This window comes from Lasioglossum baleicum, chromosome 6 (assembly GCF_051020765.1).
Source record: "Lasioglossum baleicum chromosome 6, iyLasBale1, whole genome shotgun sequence".
Taxonomy (NCBI): Eukaryota; Metazoa; Arthropoda; class Insecta; order Hymenoptera; family Halictidae; genus Lasioglossum; species Lasioglossum baleicum.
This window is the reverse complement of record NC_134934.1, coordinates 8,133,249-8,155,118: the sequence shown is the minus strand read 5'-3', so window position 1 is coordinate 8,155,118 and position 21,870 is coordinate 8,133,249. Positions and strand designations below refer to the sequence as shown.

The 21,870-nt window shown below is 39.1% G+C and overlaps 3 protein-coding genes and 1 long non-coding RNA gene across 11 annotated transcripts; 2 read left to right on the top strand and 2 right to left on the bottom strand.

The window, feature by feature from the left end:
* Positions 1–3,069: 3,069 nt before the first annotated feature.
* Positions 3,070–8,383, bottom strand: Fip1 (Factor interacting with poly(A) polymerase 1). The gene is made up of 4 exons (XM_076425406.1): positions 8,122–8,383; positions 6,766–7,677; positions 6,292–6,635; positions 3,070–6,197 (listed from the first exon to the last, which is right to left on the bottom strand). Exons 1-4 carry the CDS (start codon positions 8,299–8,301, stop codon positions 6,077–6,079), a joined length of 1,557 nt encoding a protein of 518 aa, XP_076281521.1. The 5' UTR covers positions 8,302–8,383; the 3' UTR covers positions 3,070–6,076.
* Positions 8,384–9,304: 921 nt separating this feature from the next.
* On the top strand, positions 9,305–11,087 carry LOC143209589 (glyoxalase domain-containing protein 4). The gene is made up of 6 exons (XM_076425429.1): positions 9,305–9,674; positions 9,764–9,813; positions 9,899–10,164; positions 10,227–10,382; positions 10,460–10,635; positions 10,708–11,087. The coding sequence occupies exons 1-6, from the start codon at positions 9,585–9,587 to the stop codon at positions 10,813–10,815; spliced, it is 846 nt and encodes a 281-aa protein (XP_076281544.1). The 5' UTR covers positions 9,305–9,584; the 3' UTR covers positions 10,816–11,087.
* A 1-nt stretch (position 11,088) lies between these two features.
* On the top strand, positions 11,089–20,937 carry LOC143209570 (uncharacterized). 4 transcript variants are annotated; one of them, XM_076425379.1, is made up of 10 exons: positions 11,089–11,228; positions 11,291–11,373; positions 11,501–11,758; positions 11,876–11,953; positions 12,027–12,107; positions 12,180–12,278; positions 12,351–13,827; positions 14,047–14,461; positions 15,422–15,664; positions 20,386–20,937. In XM_076425379.1, the coding sequence occupies exons 2-9, from the start codon at positions 11,325–11,327 to the stop codon at positions 15,653–15,655; spliced, it is 2,691 nt and encodes an 896-aa protein (XP_076281494.1). In that variant the 5' UTR covers positions 11,089–11,228; positions 11,291–11,324; the 3' UTR covers positions 15,656–15,664; positions 20,386–20,937. The 4 variants fall into 4 exon arrangements, with proteins under 4 accessions (XP_076281494.1, XP_076281492.1, XP_076281495.1 ...); XM_076425377.1 differs by having other exon boundaries at positions 11,486–11,758; XM_076425380.1 differs by having other exon boundaries at positions 11,189–11,373; positions 11,486–11,656.
* On the bottom strand, positions 16,444–20,342 carry LOC143209598 (uncharacterized). Of its 5 annotated transcripts, none has more exons than XR_013009118.1 (5): positions 20,100–20,342; positions 19,785–19,937; positions 19,137–19,278; positions 18,417–19,028; positions 16,444–18,332 (listed from the first exon to the last, which is right to left on the bottom strand). It is a non-coding gene; the product is annotated as an uncharacterized LOC143209598 (long non-coding RNA). The 5 variants fall into 5 exon arrangements; XR_013009117.1 differs by having other exon boundaries at positions 18,417–18,481; positions 20,100–20,285; XR_013009116.1 differs by having other exon boundaries at positions 18,417–18,481; positions 19,137–19,937; positions 20,181–20,340.
* Positions 20,938–21,870: the final 933 nt, after the last annotated feature.

The following is a 21,870-nucleotide window of genomic DNA, read 5'->3' as shown; positions in this document are numbered from 1 at the left end:
TGCCTCGAGCGTGTTGTACTCTTTGTAAAATATGTAAAAGTGTGCGAGACAATTCACAGTATTCCCCCTATGTACACACGGTTTGGTATGGTCGTTTTTTGTAAATTCCCACGTTTGCGAGATATCGTATACGATTCGTCGCCGAGAGCTCGAGCGAAAATTATTTTTGTCAGACGAACACACAGGATATTATACCGGATCGCGGGATTTGTAACGCAATAGCGCGCGCGCGCGACCGCGGGATCCCTCGATCGACAAAAATGAGATCCCATTAAATGAAAGTAACGAACACCGAAAGAGATCCATGGATCTCGGAGGAGTCGAGGGATCTCGCGACACATTGAGGGGCACCACCGTGTCGGTACCGACTTCTCTCTGTACATAGAACGAATCGTTCGAGACAAAACAACAAATCACCGTTTCACTTCGCTTTTCTTTCGTCGTCGAAGAAACCCACTGTACACGTTCTCGATCACGGTGCCCCCCACCACACAGCCACCCACACCCCTTCTCCCTCTCCCCTTTCCCGTGAAAATTCTCCCAGCAACCAATCGATCAAAACTCGATCGTCCGATCCAAGCAAGCAAAGATCAAAAAACCAATTTCTGCTTTCTCGGTGAACAGAAGAATAATAAATAAAAAAGAAAAGAGAACACACACACACACCCAGGCGCTCGATTCGGCGTAACACTGCGGCAAAATGGAAAAAGAGAAGCGACACATTGATTGTGCAAATTTAATGCGACAGCGTTCCCACACGTTGCGTTACGTAATAATCCCTTTTGCGCTCCTTTTTCGACCTTCGATGTTTGTACTTTAGATACGATCGTCATCTCTCTAACGCTCTTTCTCTTTCGTCCCCTTCCATCCGCCCCCACCATTGTCACGCGGGCTTTCGCCGGATGTTCTTTCTCGGGTGCCGAGAAAGAACAACGACCGAGATTCAGAGAACAGAACGCGCGCTAAAGATGCAGAGAAAGGTCTAGGGGTCGCGCGACAAGGATTCGAAAGAGAAAAACAATTAAGCAACCCTATAAATAATTGATTATACATATATATACATATAAATATATATATATATCTGTATATGTATACCTAAAAGAAAAAAAACACTTTGAAACCTATCGGTATATGATATATATGTAATAAGTACTATTTAAATATTGTAACAATTGTATATGATTTTAATACTACATGCTAATTGTATTATATATATATGAAGGATCTGCGACCTCCCACTTGTAGCACACACTCGATCGTACGCACGCAAACAATTAGGAATTACACACGACAGAGTACAGATACACAGAAAATTACGTACACTCTCTGTTGCAACACGTTGAGAGAAGCAAACGGGAGAAACACACACACACACACATCTTTAAAAGAGAAAGAGACGCACTCACGCAGCCAAGCGAACGCTACACAGACGAACAAATGTCCGCAAACATCCCCTGTACCGCACGTTTCATCTTCACCATCCACCAGTTTTCAACTGCCATGGCGCTATATATGTATTTGTGTGTACGAACAGCAATTTAGTCGAACGATAACGGAGACACGTAAGAAAAACGGGCTCGAGGCTGCCCGTTGGTTCTCCAGGACCTGAAGGGCGGCCTCGAACAGGAAGTAGAGTTAACATCCACGGGAATGGTGCGCCCTGATATTAAGACTGATGTACAGTTGCGCGCTATTCTCATCGCGAGGTATCATCTCGTCATTTATATCCACCCCCGCGTCACACACACACACACACACAGAGCCATACATATACACATACAGAGACTCGGACAAATAGATAAAACATTTACACGAAAAAGAACAACATATGCAAACTCCTCGCGTACACGCAAACAGACAACCCTTCCGCACATTCGCCACAGCCACGGACATACACCACCACGGACTCGCAGGGCTAATTGAACATATATATATACACACATCGTATATATTTGTCAGATATATGTCATATATGTATGCGTACACACTCGTTCGTCACGCCGCACTGGCTCTTACCACCCTCGCACGCTCGTCGGACGATGATAATATTATATGAGATCTACACAATGTTTGATATACATATTAGAAAGAAAAAAAGAGATATATGGATCGGGACACGCGATCCGCCTCGCGGACGATTGATCGATCGATTTTCATTCTCTCGGAGAACGATTAAAGGAAAGGAAAAGGCGTCGCGTCGGGTAAATCGTAAGTTGTAATATATATGTAAGAGTGTAATAAGGTGTAATGTAAATTGTTTGACGTTGCGTTGTACTCGATACCGTTCGGAGGAGAGGCGTGAAATTACTTGTGATAAGTTCTGAGCGATTTTTTCTCGTTGCTTTTCTCTCATTTATTTGACGGTTTTAATTTCTTTTCCTTTTTTCTTTTTTTGGTTCCCGCGAGTTTTATCTTTTTCTTTTTTTTTTTTTGCATTTTTCGTTTTCGCAGCTTTCGCGGAAGGCTCTCTTCTCGTTCGCTTGCCTTTCTCTTCTGATCTCCTCTCACACGCGGCGGATAATAGTCGGTTTTTTTTTTCGTTTTCTTTTTATTTTTGGTTATTGGTTTTCTTTTCGGCGATCGAAGAGAGTTTCGAAGAGCCGCGGCCCTCGATCCGATCCGATCCGAGGAGAGTCCGAGGAGCCGCGGGCAAAATTTGTCGCGAGTCCGTGCGCGCGCGCGAGCAATGTACGAGCCGGTGATGCTTCTGGGACACACGGTAGATATCACAGAGGGATATAAAAGAGCAAGAAAAATGTATTCCATATTAGCGGATAAATTAGATAAGTGGGACGGACAGGCATACGGATTAAAGAAAAAAAAAACTAAAACTAAAAGAATTGCATAACTTGTATATTAGTGTATAGAACGTAGTAGAAACGATGAAATAGCCACGAAGAAGAATCATTTTCGACGATGTTTTTTACAAGCAGGCAGAACAGTGCGAGTAGATTAAAGAGACAAACAAATAATAATAATAATTAACAAAAAAAAGATGATTATAAGAAATGAAAAGAGACGAACAAGTAACAGACGTCATTGTACCATTTTAAAAAGAAAAACAAGCGAATGCTGAACGTTGAACAGGGAAAAGAAAAACAAATGAAAGAAAATACACACACACACATGCAAAGTGGAAAGGGTCAAAAAGTAACGAGAGAGAGAGCATGTCGGAAAACAAGAGGAAAAATCGAAACTGTTTATACAAAATTGAGATGCACCACGCAGAGAATAAAAAAATAACCCACCACCCCGAAAGAAAAGGAAAACCATTGTAATAAATAATAAGTAACGTCGTTTTATCCGCCAGCCCCCTTCCCCACGCGCCCCCCTTTACAGTTACGAGAAAAAAAAACAAAAGAGACAAGACAAGAGCGTAGATTTTTTTAAAATAGCCACGGACCTCGAGAAAACTCTCGTTTTCGAGGAGGAAAAAATACAAAAAAATTCGCCAGCGGACAAAAAACACTTTTTACGAGCATGCGCGCGCGCGCGCGAAAGCCAACCGGGAGATACAAGCTAACAAAAAACCAAAAAAAAAAACGCGAACGATTGTTGTTGATTTCGTGCTTCTCCCCGACGCCTCCCGAAACGTTCTCGTTTCTTTCGTTGCGATCGCGTTTTTCCGCCCTCCCACGCACGCCAGTCCCTGTTTTGATTTTTCTTTTTTCGTTTGCCGGTCTGATCGGGAGAGACAGAGAGATATATATTCGTTCGCGAACAAAGAAAACAGAGGAAAAGCAAAAAGAGAGATGTGTACACGCAACAGTTTTCTTTTCGACTCGTGGTGGTAGGCAGTTCACAGATTGCCCAGGTCCAAAGAGTTTTCCGTTTCTCCGGCTTCTACGTTTGTACGTTCTGTCGACGCCGACACGCGAGATGCGTTTTTTCCGCCAATTATATATGTATTGTAAAACTATTCCCAGGAACGATAACGCGTCGTTACGGTATTATTATATATACTAATTAGCGTCTTTGTCGATTGTATTTCATATTTTCTAGAACGTTAATAAAATGGATTTTTGAATCTGAGTATATAATGTGAAAAGGAGGATGTCTGAATAACTTATTACAATAAAACAAACAGAAACTCAAATAGAAATTAAACATACACACACACAAGCGTACATATACAGAAGAGACGGTGAATAGAAAAGTTCTATCACACCGTTCACACCGCCTCCTCTATTCGTTCTGTCTTCGCGTAAGCCTTTCGCTCTTTGGATCCATGCGCATTCTCGCTTCGCGGTACCATTTTTCATTCTCATCCCTTCTCGTCTCGTTCTTGGTGCTTCCCAAGCATTCTCACCACCCTTCTGCTTTTCTTTCGTTACTTGCGCCTTCAACACCCTTACGTACCTTTCCCAGGAACTATTAGCCCTGCGACGGCACGTTTCTGTTGGACATTGAATTCTCCATCGACTCGAACCTTCGGCAAAATTGTCATTTCATTACCCAGCTCTCGGCATTCGTTTGAACCGGTTCAGCTCGTAAATACAACTTAAGTTTTACCGAACCAATATGATCTATCAATCAAAGAAACAGCTGCATCTTACAAGTTCGTGCCCGATTTTCATAGACGTCGTAAATTGCGTACTGCGTATAAAAAAAGAAAATTAAATAGTCACCATTCTTCTCTAATCGTAGAAAACAATGGTGATTATGTAATTAATTAATAAAGCTGTATTCTTTAAAATTTAACCATTGAATTGTATTTCCAAATCGGGCACGGATAATAAAGTCGCCAATATCTAGGACCGTCGAGTCATTGCCGATTAAAATAATTGAACTAAGAAAAATATTTTAAAAAGTACATTGAAAAAATTGGTGAACGAAGCTGCGAATGGTTCCAGTATTAAATATTTCATAATCTGAGAAAACAGGGTGCCATTGCAGAGTTAATTGCAACGTTGCAGCCATTGGGCTTCACGCAAATCTGGAAACTAGAATCTCAAAGCTAAATCAGACTACAGGGTGATTCAATGTAACAGTCGTTGCTTCTGACCGTACACCGTTTATTTCGAGATATATATATAGTTGTTCCTTTTAATACAATTTAGCTCGTCGGTAGAGAAGTCTCCTACAGAAACTGTTGCACTAGTAACGAACAGTTTATTTAGCGGATAATTATACGTGTGCGAAAATAAGTCGCGTTTCATTTAACGAACCGCTAGTTGGCGAGCGTCTCGTGAATTATATATACCTTTCTGAATCGCCCTGTACATGGTAGTCGTTTCTGCAGCAGAGCTACCGCATACGTTTCATATTTTTAAGCTGTAATACCTGTAAACTTTCTTTGTCTTTTTTATGCATAAACGAAATACCTACCTTAGTTCTTATTTATTGCCACCTCCGACATCAGTTACGAGCGATCTATACGTTCTTTCGTTGATCGATGAAATCGGTGAACGAATCATCGGGAAGTCGGTTGCTGTACCAGAATACCAGATTCGTTTGTAGGCAGATCGAATGCATCGGGATCATACAACATCTCGCATACTCGAGCAAAAATTGCATAGCGACCTAAAGGTATTTACATAGTTTTAAATGTAACATTCGATGAGAGCAAATCGGCGACAGAATGGAAGTTTACGGAAACAAAAAGGAACCAGCACGAGCGAGCGTGCGTATCGATTGATACTTGGTTCGGCCGCGCAAATGACATCGGCATCGATCGAATGATTCACGAGCGATTTACCGATAAACTCCTATCACTTTTAATCATTACAATATACTGTTTCTGTAATAACATTACGATATAAATTTATTAATTGAATGGCAAGTCACGCTGCGGTGTTCGCTGATCCGTTCCCGATCTGTCGTTCGAAAGGAAAGCCAGACGTTGTCGGTTGTCGTTAAAGATAGAGTTTATTGTTGCTGTTTATGATCCATCTGTCGGCTAGAAACTGCACATACGATGTAAACGAAAAGATCGGAGGTAAATTGAAGGTAATCGTGTCGATGTGTGTCGCTCAGCTGCGACTGTGGGATTATTTTACATTAGTAGAATAATGTACATCCGATGATAAACACGCCAATATGGCAATCGATGTTTGTAAATTACAGAACTCCCGTTTTATTCGCTCTCCTCCTTGGAACGCTCTCTCTCAGAGCGTCGTGATTTCTTCTTGCGCCGACTCGGACTTCTGGATCGCGATTTATGCCTGCGAGATCGGGATCGCGATCGGTGTCGATGCCTGAAACGAGCAAAGTAAATGTATAAGTGAACAGCTGTTCGATCCGATCGCCAGACTCCTTATTTTACCGATACTAATACATTGGCGTTATTACCGGTCTTTGTGACGATACTGAGATCTCGATCTGTCGCGGTCTCTCTCCTCGTCCCGTGACATGGAGTCCCTTTCTCTGTCCCGTTCCCGGATCATTGAGTCCTTCTCCCTTTCACGGTCGCGATCCCTGTCCTTGTCCCGTTCCCTGTCCCTTCCCATCGAGTCCAATTCTCTCTCGCGGTCTCTTTCTCTCTCCCGATCTCTCTCGCGATCCCTAGAGTCCCTGGGCGGTATCAGTGGCGGAATATTCGTGGGTGGCACCATGGTAGGTATAGTTTTCGGACTGGTGTCCTTATCATCCTCCCCTTCTGTCATTGGAATGGCTAAATTCGTGGGCTGCCAAGTCTGGAATAACGAAAGTAAGGATCAGTTCGTCTTACAGCAATTCGTTAAAACGATACATTGTACAGGCAGTTGTTCTATATTTGAAGAACTTTAAATATTCCATCCTGTATGTGAGGTAAATTTTACGTACAGGGTCGTTGCCCCATTGGTTATCCTGTGTAGGCTCGTAGCTCTGATAATAAGGGTCCGTTTCTGGCATGTAGAAGGGAGCAGGTTCTCCAGGGTAACCGGGAGGAGGCATGTCGAACGCAGGAGGCATACCGGCTCCTGGGGGAGGCACGCTCATGTCTGGAAAGCCTGGTTTCCTAGAGTATTCTCTCCTATCCGCGGTCATGACTTGTATCACGTTTCCTTTAGGTGGTGATTTGTCAAGGTTCCTTCTAGAGGCCAAGCCCGAACTACCAATTACATCTATCGTTCCCGCCATCTTCCTTCCTGGAGGTGGCCCTGCTCTCTTAGGTCCCATTATACCCGAGTATTTGCTGTTGTCGTTGGTGATCGCCACCTGAGGTACCCTCATACCGCCTGGATTCCCACCACCTCCTCCTCCCGCGTTCAATATTAAACCTACGCCCGACTCGCTCCTCATTCTTTTCTGTCTCTCACAGTACGCCCTCCACGTTTCCTCGTTGAAACCGTAATTAAAATAATCTGTAATATCTGCTCCAGGTTGTCTCCAGGGCTTATCTTCTAATTGATCTAGATTGAATTCGTGAGCAGGCATGCCATTGATAACTCCTATCGTCTCGAACTCGTCTATGCTGAACTTCCCCGGCTGTTTGTTTAATTTGTCTGGTACTCCGGACGCGTTTGTAAGCAATCCTCCCCTTTTAATGTTAAGGCTACCATAGGCAGGGGTCGATTTGATGTCGCCGATGACGACGTGGACGTCGTCGTCAGAATCCGAATCGGTGGCTGCTTCCCCATCTTCTTGACTGGATGGTTCTCTGACTCCATTTTTTGTTACTTCTGCGTTGCTATCGTTTTGCGTATTGTCGGGAGAAGTTGATTCTTCCTCTTGCGGTTCTGCCTCCTCAAGTGCCTACGGAGCAATATTTATATTATCATTGTTGTTACATCAATTACACTGCTCAAAGTTACGATTATTCAAACAATACAAATGCAAATAATAATAATAATATATAAGAATAATGCATAGCGATTGCTCCTAGTGTCGTATTAATTTTATATATATGTGTATATATTCTCTGGTAGTTCGATTTTAAAATTGCTTCTCGTTACATTCAAATAAAATATATCCCAATTGTTTTGAGCGGTATAGTTTACATACACAGAAGGTTATGTCACTCAACAAATGACGCGTGTCAGATACCATGAGAAAAGTATGGTTCTTCCTCGAAAAGATAATAATTCTGAGCAGTGTGAGAGAGACTAGAGTGGTCCAGCGAGGTAGTCGTTGCCGATTCAGATTAGTGCAGTTAAATATGACAACAACAACTTGGCATATAGGTTAGAAAATACGTACCTCCGACGCTGGGTCGGGAGCAGGTTCTGTATTTTGATCTTCCACATTTTCGGACTTTTCCTCGGTCGCAACGGGTGTCGAATCATTTTCCTGACTCTCCGGTGGCACAGATATCGGCGTGTACTCTTTTCCATCCGTGGAGTCCCCGTACAACCATTGATCCTCATTCTCGTCCGCCATTTTTCCTACTCTCCCGCATGACAACTACGAAAACCCGCACTCGACACGCGTAAATAGACCATATGCAAATTGATAATCACCGACAAGTGTCTTAGGAATATGGACTTATAAACTATGAGGCTTCATTATATTATTTTCAGAAAATATACCTAGAGCATCTGAGTACAATAGTTCTTTAAGAAAGCAAGAGTACGACGCCGCTGAAAATATTAAATCAAATTTGTCCGTTTAGAATTGTGTAATTCCGAAAACGATACATATATAGGGCTGGAACAAACTTCCGAAAACATTGTTTATTAATTATTGATTATATAAATATATGTAAAATGTTTATAAGATTCATATAAACGAATCATTTACTAATTTCAGCTATCTGAAAATAGCGGCATTCGAACAGATTCTTGCCGGTTTTCTCATAAGACATAATGCACATTCCGGCAAGAATCATTTGCTCTGTTTAAATGTTCGTACAGCGCCATCCATGCAACGCCAAAACGATCAAACTGATACACAAATGTTATCGGCGTTCGATAACCGTTCTGTCTAAAGTAGTTTCCTGGATTTCAAGGTCAGCGCTACCTAGATTTTAAATATCTTTTACTAGTAGATTGAATGTTACAACAGTATTTATATTGAAACGATTAATCTCTCCAAGAGAAATACTTTCTTATAGTCAAATTTCTATGAGAAAGATGATAATATATTTAAAAAATTTCAAGTGCCAGGAAAGTTGAGCATAAAGGAATCAATTAAACAGCGTAATTAAAAATAAAGCTCCCAATGATTATTATTGCCAAAGTTTTTATTATTGCCATACTCTCCGCTGTTATTGCATAATCTTTATGTTATTAAAGTGATTGCACTGAAGTGGCAAACGCTAAAGCGATAAATCGTACGTAATGAGCATATTTTCTTTTGTCTTCTTTTATTTTTACGTAAATTGGCGCTTAAAATTTTAATTAAAAGAAATAAATAAATTCCTTTATTTAAAAGTTCAACAAGCTGATATTATTATATCTAACTAGAAAAATCGGGGTATATAAGGAATGGTCATGTCGCCTTGGATTAATTGCTCCGTGACAGCTGCCGGTGGGAATTCCATAAAAACGTCTATATATATATAGTCAGCGATCTTGAGTGATAACTATACCATTACGCGTATAGTTGCATTAGTGGGTGGAGTTTAGTGAAGCTATTGCCAGCTATTGCATTCGATCTGCAACTCACTGCAACTGCAAGAATTTTCTAGATCTAATTTATTTAAAAAAATAGGTTTGTTAAAAATGGTTACCGGGCGAGCTCTGCATTTTGTGTTCAAAATTCCGAATCGGAAATTGACGGCGAAATTTTATCGAGAAATTCTTGGAATGAAGGTTAGTCGGCATATATTTATTTAAATACATAAATATAAATATAGAATATCGTTGAAATCGGCATTCAGTAATCAAGAATATTTTTACAGGTATTACGACACGAAGAATTTGCTGATGGTTGTGATGCCGCCTGCAACGGGTTCGTAATTATTCTGTTTAAATCCCTAGAATTATAATTAAATTCAAAACTAAATATATATGTAGTATTTTGTATACACTTGTAGACCGTACGCAAATCGATGGAGCAAAACCATGATAGGATATGGTCCAGAGGATTCTCATTTTGTGATAGAACTGACGTATAATTATGGAATCAAGGAATACGAGAGTGGCAACGATTTTCGTGGAATAACAATTAAATCGAAAGAAGCTATTGAAAGAGCACGTTCGAATGGGTGGCCTATAAGCGAAGAAGATGGAAAATTTGTTCTAGAAGCACCGGGTGGATACAAGTACTATCTCATTAACGAGCCACAACCAAAGGATAAAGGTATAAAGAAAAACCAATTAAGCATTTTCTATATTTCTGCATAATCAATTTTTAAATCTTAGATCCAGTAGAGAAGGTAACTTTGTCCAGCTCTAATCTTCAAAAGACTACTACATACTGGAAAGATATTCTGGAATTAAAGGTATTCAATCAAGCAGAAAAAAGCGTATTGTTAGGCTATGGGGATGATCAGGCTAAACTTGAATTCCAAGATATTGGTAAGAGTTATAAGATAATTTTTTTTATATTGAATGCACTATGAGCATAGAAAATACAATTCATCTTGTGCTTTCAGGGACGAAGGTTGATCATGCTAAAGCCTATGGGCGTATAGCATTCTCTGTTCCGCATGAAGAGCAGCCAGAAATTCAGAGGAGGATCAAGGAGAGTGGAAATGTAATTTTAACAGACTTGATCACTTTAGATACACCAGGAAAGGCTTCTGTGAGGGTCATCATCCTTGCAGATCCAGTAAGTACAGTTAGATGCTGTTACATTTGATCTATCGCAACCAAGTTCTGATTGCACAATCGAATATTTTAGGATGGCCATGAGATTTGCTTCGTGGACGATGAAGGATTTCGTCAGTTGTCAGTTCCAGACTATCCCAGTGAAAGAATTTTGGACAGATATATCGCTAAAGAAGAATAAATTTTATACATGTCCTACGAATTACAGATTTCAGTATTTTCATAAATTTGTTGGCTGTGTTGATAGTAATTTACACATTCAAAGGTCTGTAGAGTATAGAAGGTGAAGGTTTGCATTATGAATTGGTTCTGATAATGTAAGGGATCAATTTTCAACGTTTTTAAAAACATTCTAAATATTTGTTACGTATTTCATAGTTTGTATATATTGCATAGTTTGTATCCATAGATTGGTGGAGGTTGTTATTTTGAATAAACACGATTTATTATGAATTACGTTTTCACGATTACACGAAACGATATCTCCGCGAGGTCATCAACGGTGACCCCGTGTCATGAGATGTATACATTACGAGTTCAGGGAAAACCGTGACGATAACATTATTCGTAGTAGTGCAACTCTGAAGAAAGAATGTAAGTTGATAATTTAAAGTGCACATACATGTATCCTGATCTCCGCATTCCGGTTTCAACAGTTTGTCGATCGTCACAGTACTACGCCCAGTAATTATGAGATTCCAGACATTTTTATTTTTACTTCTTACTCTCTCTGCCATTGGTAAGTACTACAAACAGTATCATTGTTATGACGTACCAATGCGTCTATTTAACGAAATAAAAATTGTATAATTGGTTTACCTGCGAATAATGATGAATATTATTTTCTGTAGGCACTATTGTTGCAGGGAAATCCCGTATCAGCTTTTCAAGTAGATCTCGAGGTTCTAGTTCTCGTGGTTCTAGTTCTCGTGGTTCTAGTTCTCGTGGTTCCAGTTCTCGAGGTTCTTATGGCAGTAGTTCCCACAGTACCAGCAGTTCTCATGGTTCCAGTGGTTCCTCTGGTAGTAGTACCCATATTGCCAGCAGTTCTCATGGTTCCAGTGGTTCCTATGGTGGTAGTTTCCATCCTGCCAGCAATTCTCAAGGTTCCAGCGGTTCTTACGGTAATAGTTCCCATAGTACTAGCAGTTCTCATGGTTTCAGTATTTTTCCCTACAGTGATCTGGGATCATTTTTATTTGATATTGGTTCTTTAACCCATAATAATTTCCATTTTTAAGGATCTACACCGGTACATACTGCGCCTACTAGCTTTGGGGTCCCCACGAGCGGAACGTCTGTGTCTCATCCATCATCTGGTATATTGTATACTATTTAGTTATATATATTATATAATTCATTAAAGATATTAATTCTTTTTCCCAATCTTAGGTGGTCATACACAGCGTCAGCAAAGTACAAACTCTAATACAAATTTCTTGAATGCTGAAGGTGGTGGAGCTACGCGACCAGGTAAATTCTATACACTTAAAATAGAGAATTCATTGCATAAATCATAAGCTTGAACATCATCCAATTTTCTAGCAGGATCACCAAATAGTAAACCAGGAACTGTAACAGAATCGAAACAAACTGCGTCACCTTATGCACCGTCTGCGCCAACACAGACAAACCCGAGTCAAGGTATACTCGACAGACATTACATTAACAAAACAAAATATTATAAAATACATAGCAATACATATTATGGTGCAGGTCTCATCCCTTCGCATCAAGCAACGAACAATCCTCCATGGAGCAATCCTCACTTTGGCACCAACCAACCGAACACCCCAAGCCAAATGCATCCTCTAGGAAGCAATCCTCATCCTGGTACCAACCAACCGAATGCCCCAAGCCAAACATATCCTCCATGGAGCAATCCTCACCTTGGTACCAACCAACCGAATGCCCCAAGCCAAATGCATCCTCTAGGGAGCAATCCTCATCCTGGTACCAACCAACCGACTGCCCCAAGCCAAACGTATCCTCCATGGAGCAATCCTCACCTTGGTACCAACCAACCGAATGCCCCAAGCCAAACCTATCCTCCATGGAGCAATCCTCACCTTGGTACAAACCAACCGAATGCCCCAAGCCAAACCTATCCTCCATGGAGCAATCCTCACCTTGGTACCAACCAACCTAATGCCCCAAGGCAAACCTATCCTCCATGGAGCAATCCTCACCTTGGAACCAACCAACCGAATACCCCAAGCCAAACCTATCCTCCATGGAGCAATCCTCACCTTGGTACTAACCAACCGAATGCCCCAAGGCAAACCTATCCTCCATGGAGCCATCCTCCTTCAACTGTTAATCATCCTACGCCGCAAGCTTCCGCAACTTCTCCCATTGGATTCAAAGAGCACGTGTATCCATCTTCAATTCCTCCAATTCATCAGCAAAATTCCATGCCTATGGGAAATCCGTACTCCCTGCATCCTTCCGGGAATATCCACGGTGCGTCCGGACCAACTTACTATCCACAACAGCCGCAAATGTTCGCGCAACCGGCGATGCAACCATTTGTACCCGGTCAAACCATGCTGGTGATGCAGCAGGATTCTGGTCGGGGTGTAGGACAGATGGTTAAAGAGGCGCTTGTCTATTCAACGATTAACGCAGGAGTGAATAGACTGATAAATCCTCATACTCACTATGTTGAAAGCCATCCAGCCAGCAGTCCAACGTCCACAACTCAGATCACGTACAACAATCACTATTCTAATACTCCATCTGGGACGGACAGTACAGCAGGTAGCTCTGTACCACAAAGAACCATTTCTAGTAACAATCCGTCGATTGCTCACGGAGGCTCCACTCCAGTAAGTGGAACTACTGCTAACGGTGGCGGTGCTACTGTTCACGGTGGCGGTGCTACTTCTAACGGTGGCGGTGCTACTGTTAACGGCGCTGATGTTCCTGCTCCTGCTGGAACCAGTACAAGTGGGCGCAGCTATCATCATTATCATGCAACGCAGTCTAATTCGACATCAACAAACCGAACTAACTCATCTGCTGATCCCAGCATCGTCAACAATTCTTTCTACAAAATTTCTGATAACGACATCTTCAAGATAACGGAAGACCTGTTCGCCATGTCGCTTGACATATCGAAATATATACAACTGGATTTGCAGATACGTTCCACGTCCAACACGACCAACGTGACCGACGAAGCTAGAAAACCGTAAGTCAAAATAATTATTAGACTGCGGATCTCTATGCATTCATAGCAAAAATAGGTGCGTGCAATTTCTACGGTGGTTTGAAAATCCCTACTTGGCTCCTACGCGTTGCAGTGAACGCAAACAATTTTTATTTTGCATAAAGATCCGCAATTTGTTAATTATCTATGCTAATTACCGTTCCGAATATCCGGTGACATGTATTGAATTTGATTTTACAGATTGTTCAAGATAGATCCGATTCTGTTGAACTACCCTTCGATTTATATAACGCATACTTTGTATGATAAGTACGAGCACGATTTTCGGAATAAGGTGAATCGCACACAGGAGATAAGAGAACATGAGAACCTTTTGATAGATACTTACCTGAATACGAACGTGATGGCGGCGGCTATGAATTGGCTAGGTGATCGAGGGTTTATCGATCCCGATGATTTCGAAAAAAAGGACGTGCTTCGACGCATCTGGTTCACGATCTTCAGCGGAAGCACATGCGGATTTGAACGCGTTTTCGAGTCAGAGAATTATGGAACAGCGATCATGGGCGTACAAGATTGGCTGTACTTTGCGAACAGAGAGTCCGCGGGGCGTATCAATTACATGAGCTACGTGGATCAAGTGAAGCTTGGAACTGTAAGCGATCGAGTAGACAATATTATTATACAGGATGGTACACCAGATATTACCACCTCGATTGTTGTCATTATTTTTATTCGTAGCGAAGAATGTTTATACAGGGTGTCTCACCCGATTTTGACATCTTGATTTCTTCGCTGCTGTTAGTCCTACCGTCCTATCGAAAAATGTTTCAGATAAGAATTGAATGGTGCCGAACGGGGCATAATTTGGTGTTATTTGTTTATTCGTGGGTGAACGCGTTAAGGTCATATGAAGGTCAACTTCGTTTTTTAAAATGGAATTATATACTTTTTTTTTAAACATCAATCGATGCAGTTGAACATTCTTTATAGAAAAGTATTAACCTATTTATGTTGAAAAATTAGTCGTTTAGGAGATATTTCGATTTAAATAAATTCTAAGATATCATTACTGTCACACTAAGACGTTTGCTTTTATTCCTTTCAGAAAAACGACAGTAATGATATAACTTAGTATTATTTAAATCGAAATATCTCCTAAACGACTGATTTTTCAATATATAAATAGGTTCATACTTTTCTATAAAGAACGTCCAACTGCATACATCGATTGATGTAATATATTAAAAAGTATATAATTCCATTTAGGAATTATTTTAGGAAATTATGTTCTACAAAAAAGTTCTAATCACTGAAACCGTAAAATAAATCGTGGGGCAATGGGTTAATATCGAAAAACCATTTAGTTGAGAAAATATTTTGATTTTAGTGTTGTTATGAAATACGATCCCATTTTAAAAAATACTGATGCCCTTCGTATCTCTTCTACGCGTCCACCTATAAAAAACTCACAACGCCAAAGTATGCAACTCTCTACGAATAATATTGTAATTATTGACGAAAATCGAGGTGGTAATATCTGGTGAACCGCCTTGCATGGAATGTAGAAATTGTCACTCTCTGATTTTATAAGTTATTGTAATTTATTTTTCAGACCGCCTCTCTACTGAAATTAAACTTCGAAATGGACGGAATCGCGAGACCAAACGCGACAATATTCGTGGGCACTATGCCCGAACTGGAAATGTCTTTGTATACTATATGCTTCTACGCGAGATCGAACGATGTATGCCCGATTTCGCTGGGTGGAACGAGATTCAACATTTACACCCATTCGTTTACGTATTTCGGAAACTTGGTAATGGATCTTGGTCTCCCGATTCTCTAAGATAAAACTAGTGATGGGCGCAATCGACTAAAAACTATCGATTTAGTCGATAGTAGCTGTTACTATTTTCAGTCGACTAGTTTTACTGAACTATCGACTGAATTTCGCAGTGGTGGGGGTTACTATTTTCAGTCGACTAGTTTTAGTAATTTCGCAGTGGTGGGGGTTACTATTTTCAGTCGACTAGTTTTAGTAATTTCGCAGTGGTAGGGGTTACTATTTTCAGTCGACTGTTTTACTGAACGACTGAATTTCGCAGTGGTAGAGGTTACTATTTTCAGTCGACTGCTTTCACTGATATATATATATATATATATACTGCTTTACTAAACCCAACTAAACCAGAGGTTACCTCTCTGATTGAATTATCAAATTAATTAATTAATTCATTAACCCCATCCGTCCCTCGGTGTCAAATTGACACAGTGGTAAAAAACCGATAAAATAACAAGCAGGTGATTAGTTATTTTTCGATGATTTTTAGTCAAATTGATGAGTTAAAATTTCGGTTATGTGTTTCGCATGAAAAAGATAAAAGTCACGAAGTCTCGGGCAAATTTATACCTATAAACAATTCGATATTTCGAGAAAACTGCCAGATTGACGGAATTCAATTGTTGTATGTACTACTAAATATTAATTATTACAAATATTCTCCGAAAATATGAATGATTTATGCATTTCATTTATGTTAATAAAATATTTATTACATTCAATACAAAATTGATATTTTATTATTATATTTATCCTATCCTATATATTATATGTAATATCGATAACACCAAAAGGATTATTTATTTATTTATTTATTATACATGTATAAATCTGAAGAAGCTAGGATTGTTGTATTCTAAATAATGATAGTACAAGTTCGTGGGAATGGAACTTTATTCGACAGATCAGGTATAGCGGATTTTTCTTCCAGGCCCGCGAGATACATACTTACCGTGGCCTTGTGTGGGCCCATCGGATCTTGGTCGGCGCGACCCTTCGGAAACTCGGGGGTTTATTATGTGCTATTGAGGCCTTTAGGCCGGCAACGAAAGATTCTAAGTAACGAGACATGCATATCATAAAACATCTAAATTGCACGCGCTAAAAATAGCTTCATTGTCGCTTGCTTCGTAAACCGACCCGACCATTTGCACGCCAAATGTTTTATTGTACGTGCCGGTGGCCGCTACAAACCCAATATGTATATATAGACTTAAATCAAATAAAAATATAAAAAAATTACAGTAACATAGCATGTATTAACAAATTAATCGCAATAGAGGAAATTATAGATAAACATTAACTTAAAATTAAACATTTCTTAGTGCCCTACATAAGAATTTCTTAAAGTAATCAATAGATCCATTGAAGAAATCAATCATATCAATAAATTTAATAAAACCTAATATTTTTAGACCAGCGTTTACAATATTATTACAGTGCTTTGAGAAATTTAATGTAGGTGTAACACAGACGACCAAGTCATTAGTTTCACTAATGTTTAATTATAAACTTATAAATAATATAAAATTGTAAAGTACTATATTTTTAGATAGTCTCTCCAAATTATAATAAATAGGAAAACTTATATGGTATGAAATATGATATTGTGGAACGAAAGAATCTTCACGTGCGACTTTTCTTGGATGTGAAACCACTGTGAATATACTTATAACTTTGACAATATAAACCGGCTTTCTAGCTAAGGATTGAGATTTTTCTCAACCACTCGAGTTCAGTAACGAAATAGATTTGAACGCGTCTGCAACAGCGAACACTTTTGCAAGCAAGGAAGCGAACGCTTGGTTTTCTATGAAATCAAATAGTTTAAACCATTTTTAATTTTAAAACTGCTCCCTGAATAATTTTAATGAACTGTGGCTGCTTTTTTGGCGCTGCCCTACGCTGCTGTTTTAGAAAACTTCTTATTTCCTTGCCATATTCCTTTCCTATTGTTGTCCATTCTGCGCGGGTCTGGTCAGTCCTGATATACATGTGGCGACCAGATCCACGGCCTCTCCTGTGTCTCTTCCAGGTATCTCTCGAACCTATTCGAGATTTACGGTCAGGCCCTGGCGAACGTTTCCTTTCTTTACGACATCCTCTCCTGCTTGCCTTCCTCTGCTCTTTCCGTTTTTTATAGCATCCTTCCGCGATTGCTTCTTTCCACGTGTCTTTACCTGTCTTTCCTCTTCTCCTAGATTTTCCTTACTTTCCTATCCTTAATTTCTTCTCCTTACTTTCCTCCCACTATTCGGGTTTCCACCTCTCTTCCATTTTTTCCTTTTCCTCGGGAGTTTCTATACGTTGACGAGTCACTTAGTCACAAGTCGTTGGTCTCTGGTCTCGCGTCGTACACCAAGTTTTCTCTTAAATAAACTCGTGTTGAGGAAACATTCTGAGTTCTAAAATAGTGTTTAGTAGTATACATAAGTTTTCATAGTGTATATATAATACAATATGTATAAACAAAAGCGCTCAATAGTGTGGCAATATTTTGAACAAAAGACACCAACGAGTGCCGTGTGTCGCTTATGTAAAAGAGAATACAAAAGTGCAAAAAACACATCCAATTTAAGTGACCATTTGAAGCGCAAACATTTCACAGTGCTGGAAGCCGATCGTCGCGTGCACGAAGAAGCAGAGTCGATAGACGTGGATGATCAACTTGCAAGTGCTACACCTGGAACATCAACGCAAGCACAAGGAATTACATCGGTGGCTTTCACTTCAAATGCAAATTTGGCAATCCAAAATGAAGACTTACCAGGTATGGTGCAGAGGTCTCGGGTTCATTTAAGGCAGCTAACATTGAGGACAACTTCAAATGATCTATCACAAACAAAAATTACAAAATTAAATAATCTGGTGGCAGCCATGATTTGTAAAGATTTGCAACCGCTAACTATTGTAGAAGACGAAGGCTTTAATGAGTTAATTAAGGAGCTTGAACCACGATATAAACTTCCCAGTCGAAGAACACTGGGACGGACCATCTTACCACAATTATACATTGACACTAAAAATATAATTTTAGAAAACTTGAAAAAAACAAGTCATGTTTCTATTACGACAGATATCTGGACCAATTTAAATATGCAATCCTTTTTAACGATCACTGCACATTATTTTATTGAAAATAAATTACGCTCAAACGTATTAGCCACTAATCTTTTAACAAATAGCCACACAAGTCAATATATTGCGCACTGTATTCAAGATATTTTATCGGAATGGCAAATCTCAAATAAAATTTGTGCTGTCGTGACAGATAATGGTGCAAATATTAAAGGAGCTGTACGTAACTTAGGCTATATGCATTTGCCATGTACAGCACACACGTTAAATTTAGTGGTAAACGATTCCATAAGTGGTGTGACTGAAATAATAAATTTATTAAAAATCTGCCGTTCATTAGTTGGGCACTTTAAAACAAGTGTTGTAGCAGCAGAGAAATTAAGAAGTATGCAAAAGCAAATGGGCTTACCAGAACTGAAGATAAAAAAAGATGTAGCAACACGCTGGAATTCTTGCCTCGTGATGCTGGAGAGACTGTTTGCAATAAAAGTGCCTTTGTCTGCTGTCATAGTTTCATTAAGCAGAAGTCCCACATCACTTACAGCTGAACACTGGGAAATCATAGAAGATATCATACCGTTATTGAAACCACTAGAATATGTTACAACTGATTTATCAGCAGAAAAATATCCCACAGCATCCAAAATTGTTCCTTTAATAAGAGGAATTCAAAATGCTATAAACATGATTACACCAGAAACCACAGCAGGACTACGTTTAAAAAATAATATTTTAAATAATATTGAAATAAGATTTAACTACATCGAACAGAATAATATTACTTTAATAGCCACACTATTAGATCCAAGGTTTAAAATAGCTGTATTTGAAGACAATAGGATTGCACAGACAGCACAGAATATATTAAAAGAAGAAATAAGTTCCTTGGCAAGAACAGCCAGTAGTCATGAAACGAATGCAAATAGAGCCATAGCAGAAGAACCATCTCAAAACAATGAATTTTGGAACTTTTTTGTATCAAAAGTGTCACAGTTAAATAACCAATCTACGCATATTGAAAATGTAACAACCATCATCCGTCAATACATAGATTTACCATATGAAAACATTAAGAGTTGTCCAGTCGCATTTTGGAACAAATATAATTGCACAATGCCACAGCTTTTCGAGATAGCAGATAAATATCTTTGTATTCCTGCAACCTCTGTACCCTCGGAGAGAATATTTTCAAAGGCTGGACAGATTATGTCTGAAAGAAGAAACAGACTTTCAGCGAAAAACTTAGACCAATTGATCTTTTTAAATGTCAACATTTAAAATATATGTATATATATATATAAATTTGGGTCAACTTCATAGTGGAGACCATAATCATTTAAGGTTAGATTAATTATAATTTTGGAATTTTTACCTTAATTTAATTTTATTACTAATTTCTACTACGACAAATGTAAAATATAAAATAACATTAAATATTTTTAATTTTAGGAACCTCTCTCTCTCTCTAATAAAGCTGAGCGTCATGAAAACCATCGAATATGGAGAGCAATGAACATGAACCAATAACGCAATTCAGTCAAATAAGCCAATTCAGTCGACTGAAAACTATCGACTAAATAGTCGATAGTATGTAGTTACTAAATAGTAACTAGTCGATAGTTGAATTTAGTCGATAGTGCCCATCACTAGATAAAACTGGTGTTGCATTCATGGATGTGCACCTTAACGAAACTCACAATATGTTGTATTTACAATTAAGTTATTATGGATAACAGTGAAAGTTCTCGAAGAACTTTGTAACATTAAATCTTATCATAAATGTTCTATATTAATATTTCCAAACGTAACAGTAACAGAAAGGTGTTTAAACAAAACAAGAGCGCTGCCAGTAATCTTCTTATTCGTTGATTCCAAGAGTATCTTCAAAATTTCCTGTTAGCGCGTGACTTCAATGATTTAAAATTTAATTTGTTCTGAAACATAAAACGAACAATTATACAGTTACAAAGGGTTCAAATGTCAGGTGATTGATAAACACGATCGATTATAATAGAGAATCCTTTTTAAACCGAAGTTTTGAAAGGTTGATCTCCCATTTCCAAAGGACATTAAAACGTTAAAATAACATCGAAGTATGCGGAAAGCACAGGAAAATATGTGCTGAAGTTTAATATCTATAATTATGGTCACAATATTGTATTTTTATATGTCATTTTTCATAAAATGAATTAAAAATTGAAAATGAGGAATCGAAAGGTCTCTTTATTAAAATTTTAATCTCGAATAATCTAGCGCGTGTCTAAACGTTAAAAATATGTAGTTGCTGTATTTCATGCAATACTTTCTCAAAGAGAATAAATGTTGGCAAAAACTATGCACACAAAAGTTAGAAATTTCGGTTTTCGAAACAGTTGTTCGCGATGAAGGTTCATCGCTGCGGACTTGATGAATTTATAACGAAAATGATGATTATTAGCATCATTATCGACTTATTAAAATAGAAAGGAATAGATGTATATGGAGTTCCCGCATCGTATGACGAATGCTGACAATTTTAATGTCGTTATCACAACGGCGTTCAAGCCTTGCACAAGTCCCTCTTGTTCTACGAATAATTCCCGCCGCTAGACCGCTTGGATCCCTACCACTCGACGACAGGGCAGAGATGCCAGATGCGGCCCCTTACGTTTCCGTCCCTCGCCACGATGCTCCGTTAAGCCTCGTAGGCTATATACTGTTATAATGAAATAAATTTATTCGTGTATTGTTAAATAAACACAAATTAAGGTTTGAAAAATGTATATTTGCGACCTGCTAATTACAATCACTGCTATTGCTTTCGCTAGTATTCTATTCTACCTAAAGGTATACCTTACGGAAACGTAAGGGGCCCAGTGCTTCGATTGAGACCAACTTTTCTCAAACATGCGCGGCGATTTCAGCCTCAGTAACGTGAGCTTCTCGATAAAATGGGGTTCCTTGAGCACACCGCAGAATTTTAAAAAATTTATATGATTTGATTCTAAAAAATGAATGTATAACAAGTGTATTTGTGTATATTTTGTAACTCGTAGGACACGTCTTGGAGTCTTTTTGTGCGGTAAGATTATTTCGGTACATTCCCGCCAATATAACTACTTCAGGGCTCTGGCTGCTCTGCTACCCATTTAGTAGATACATTA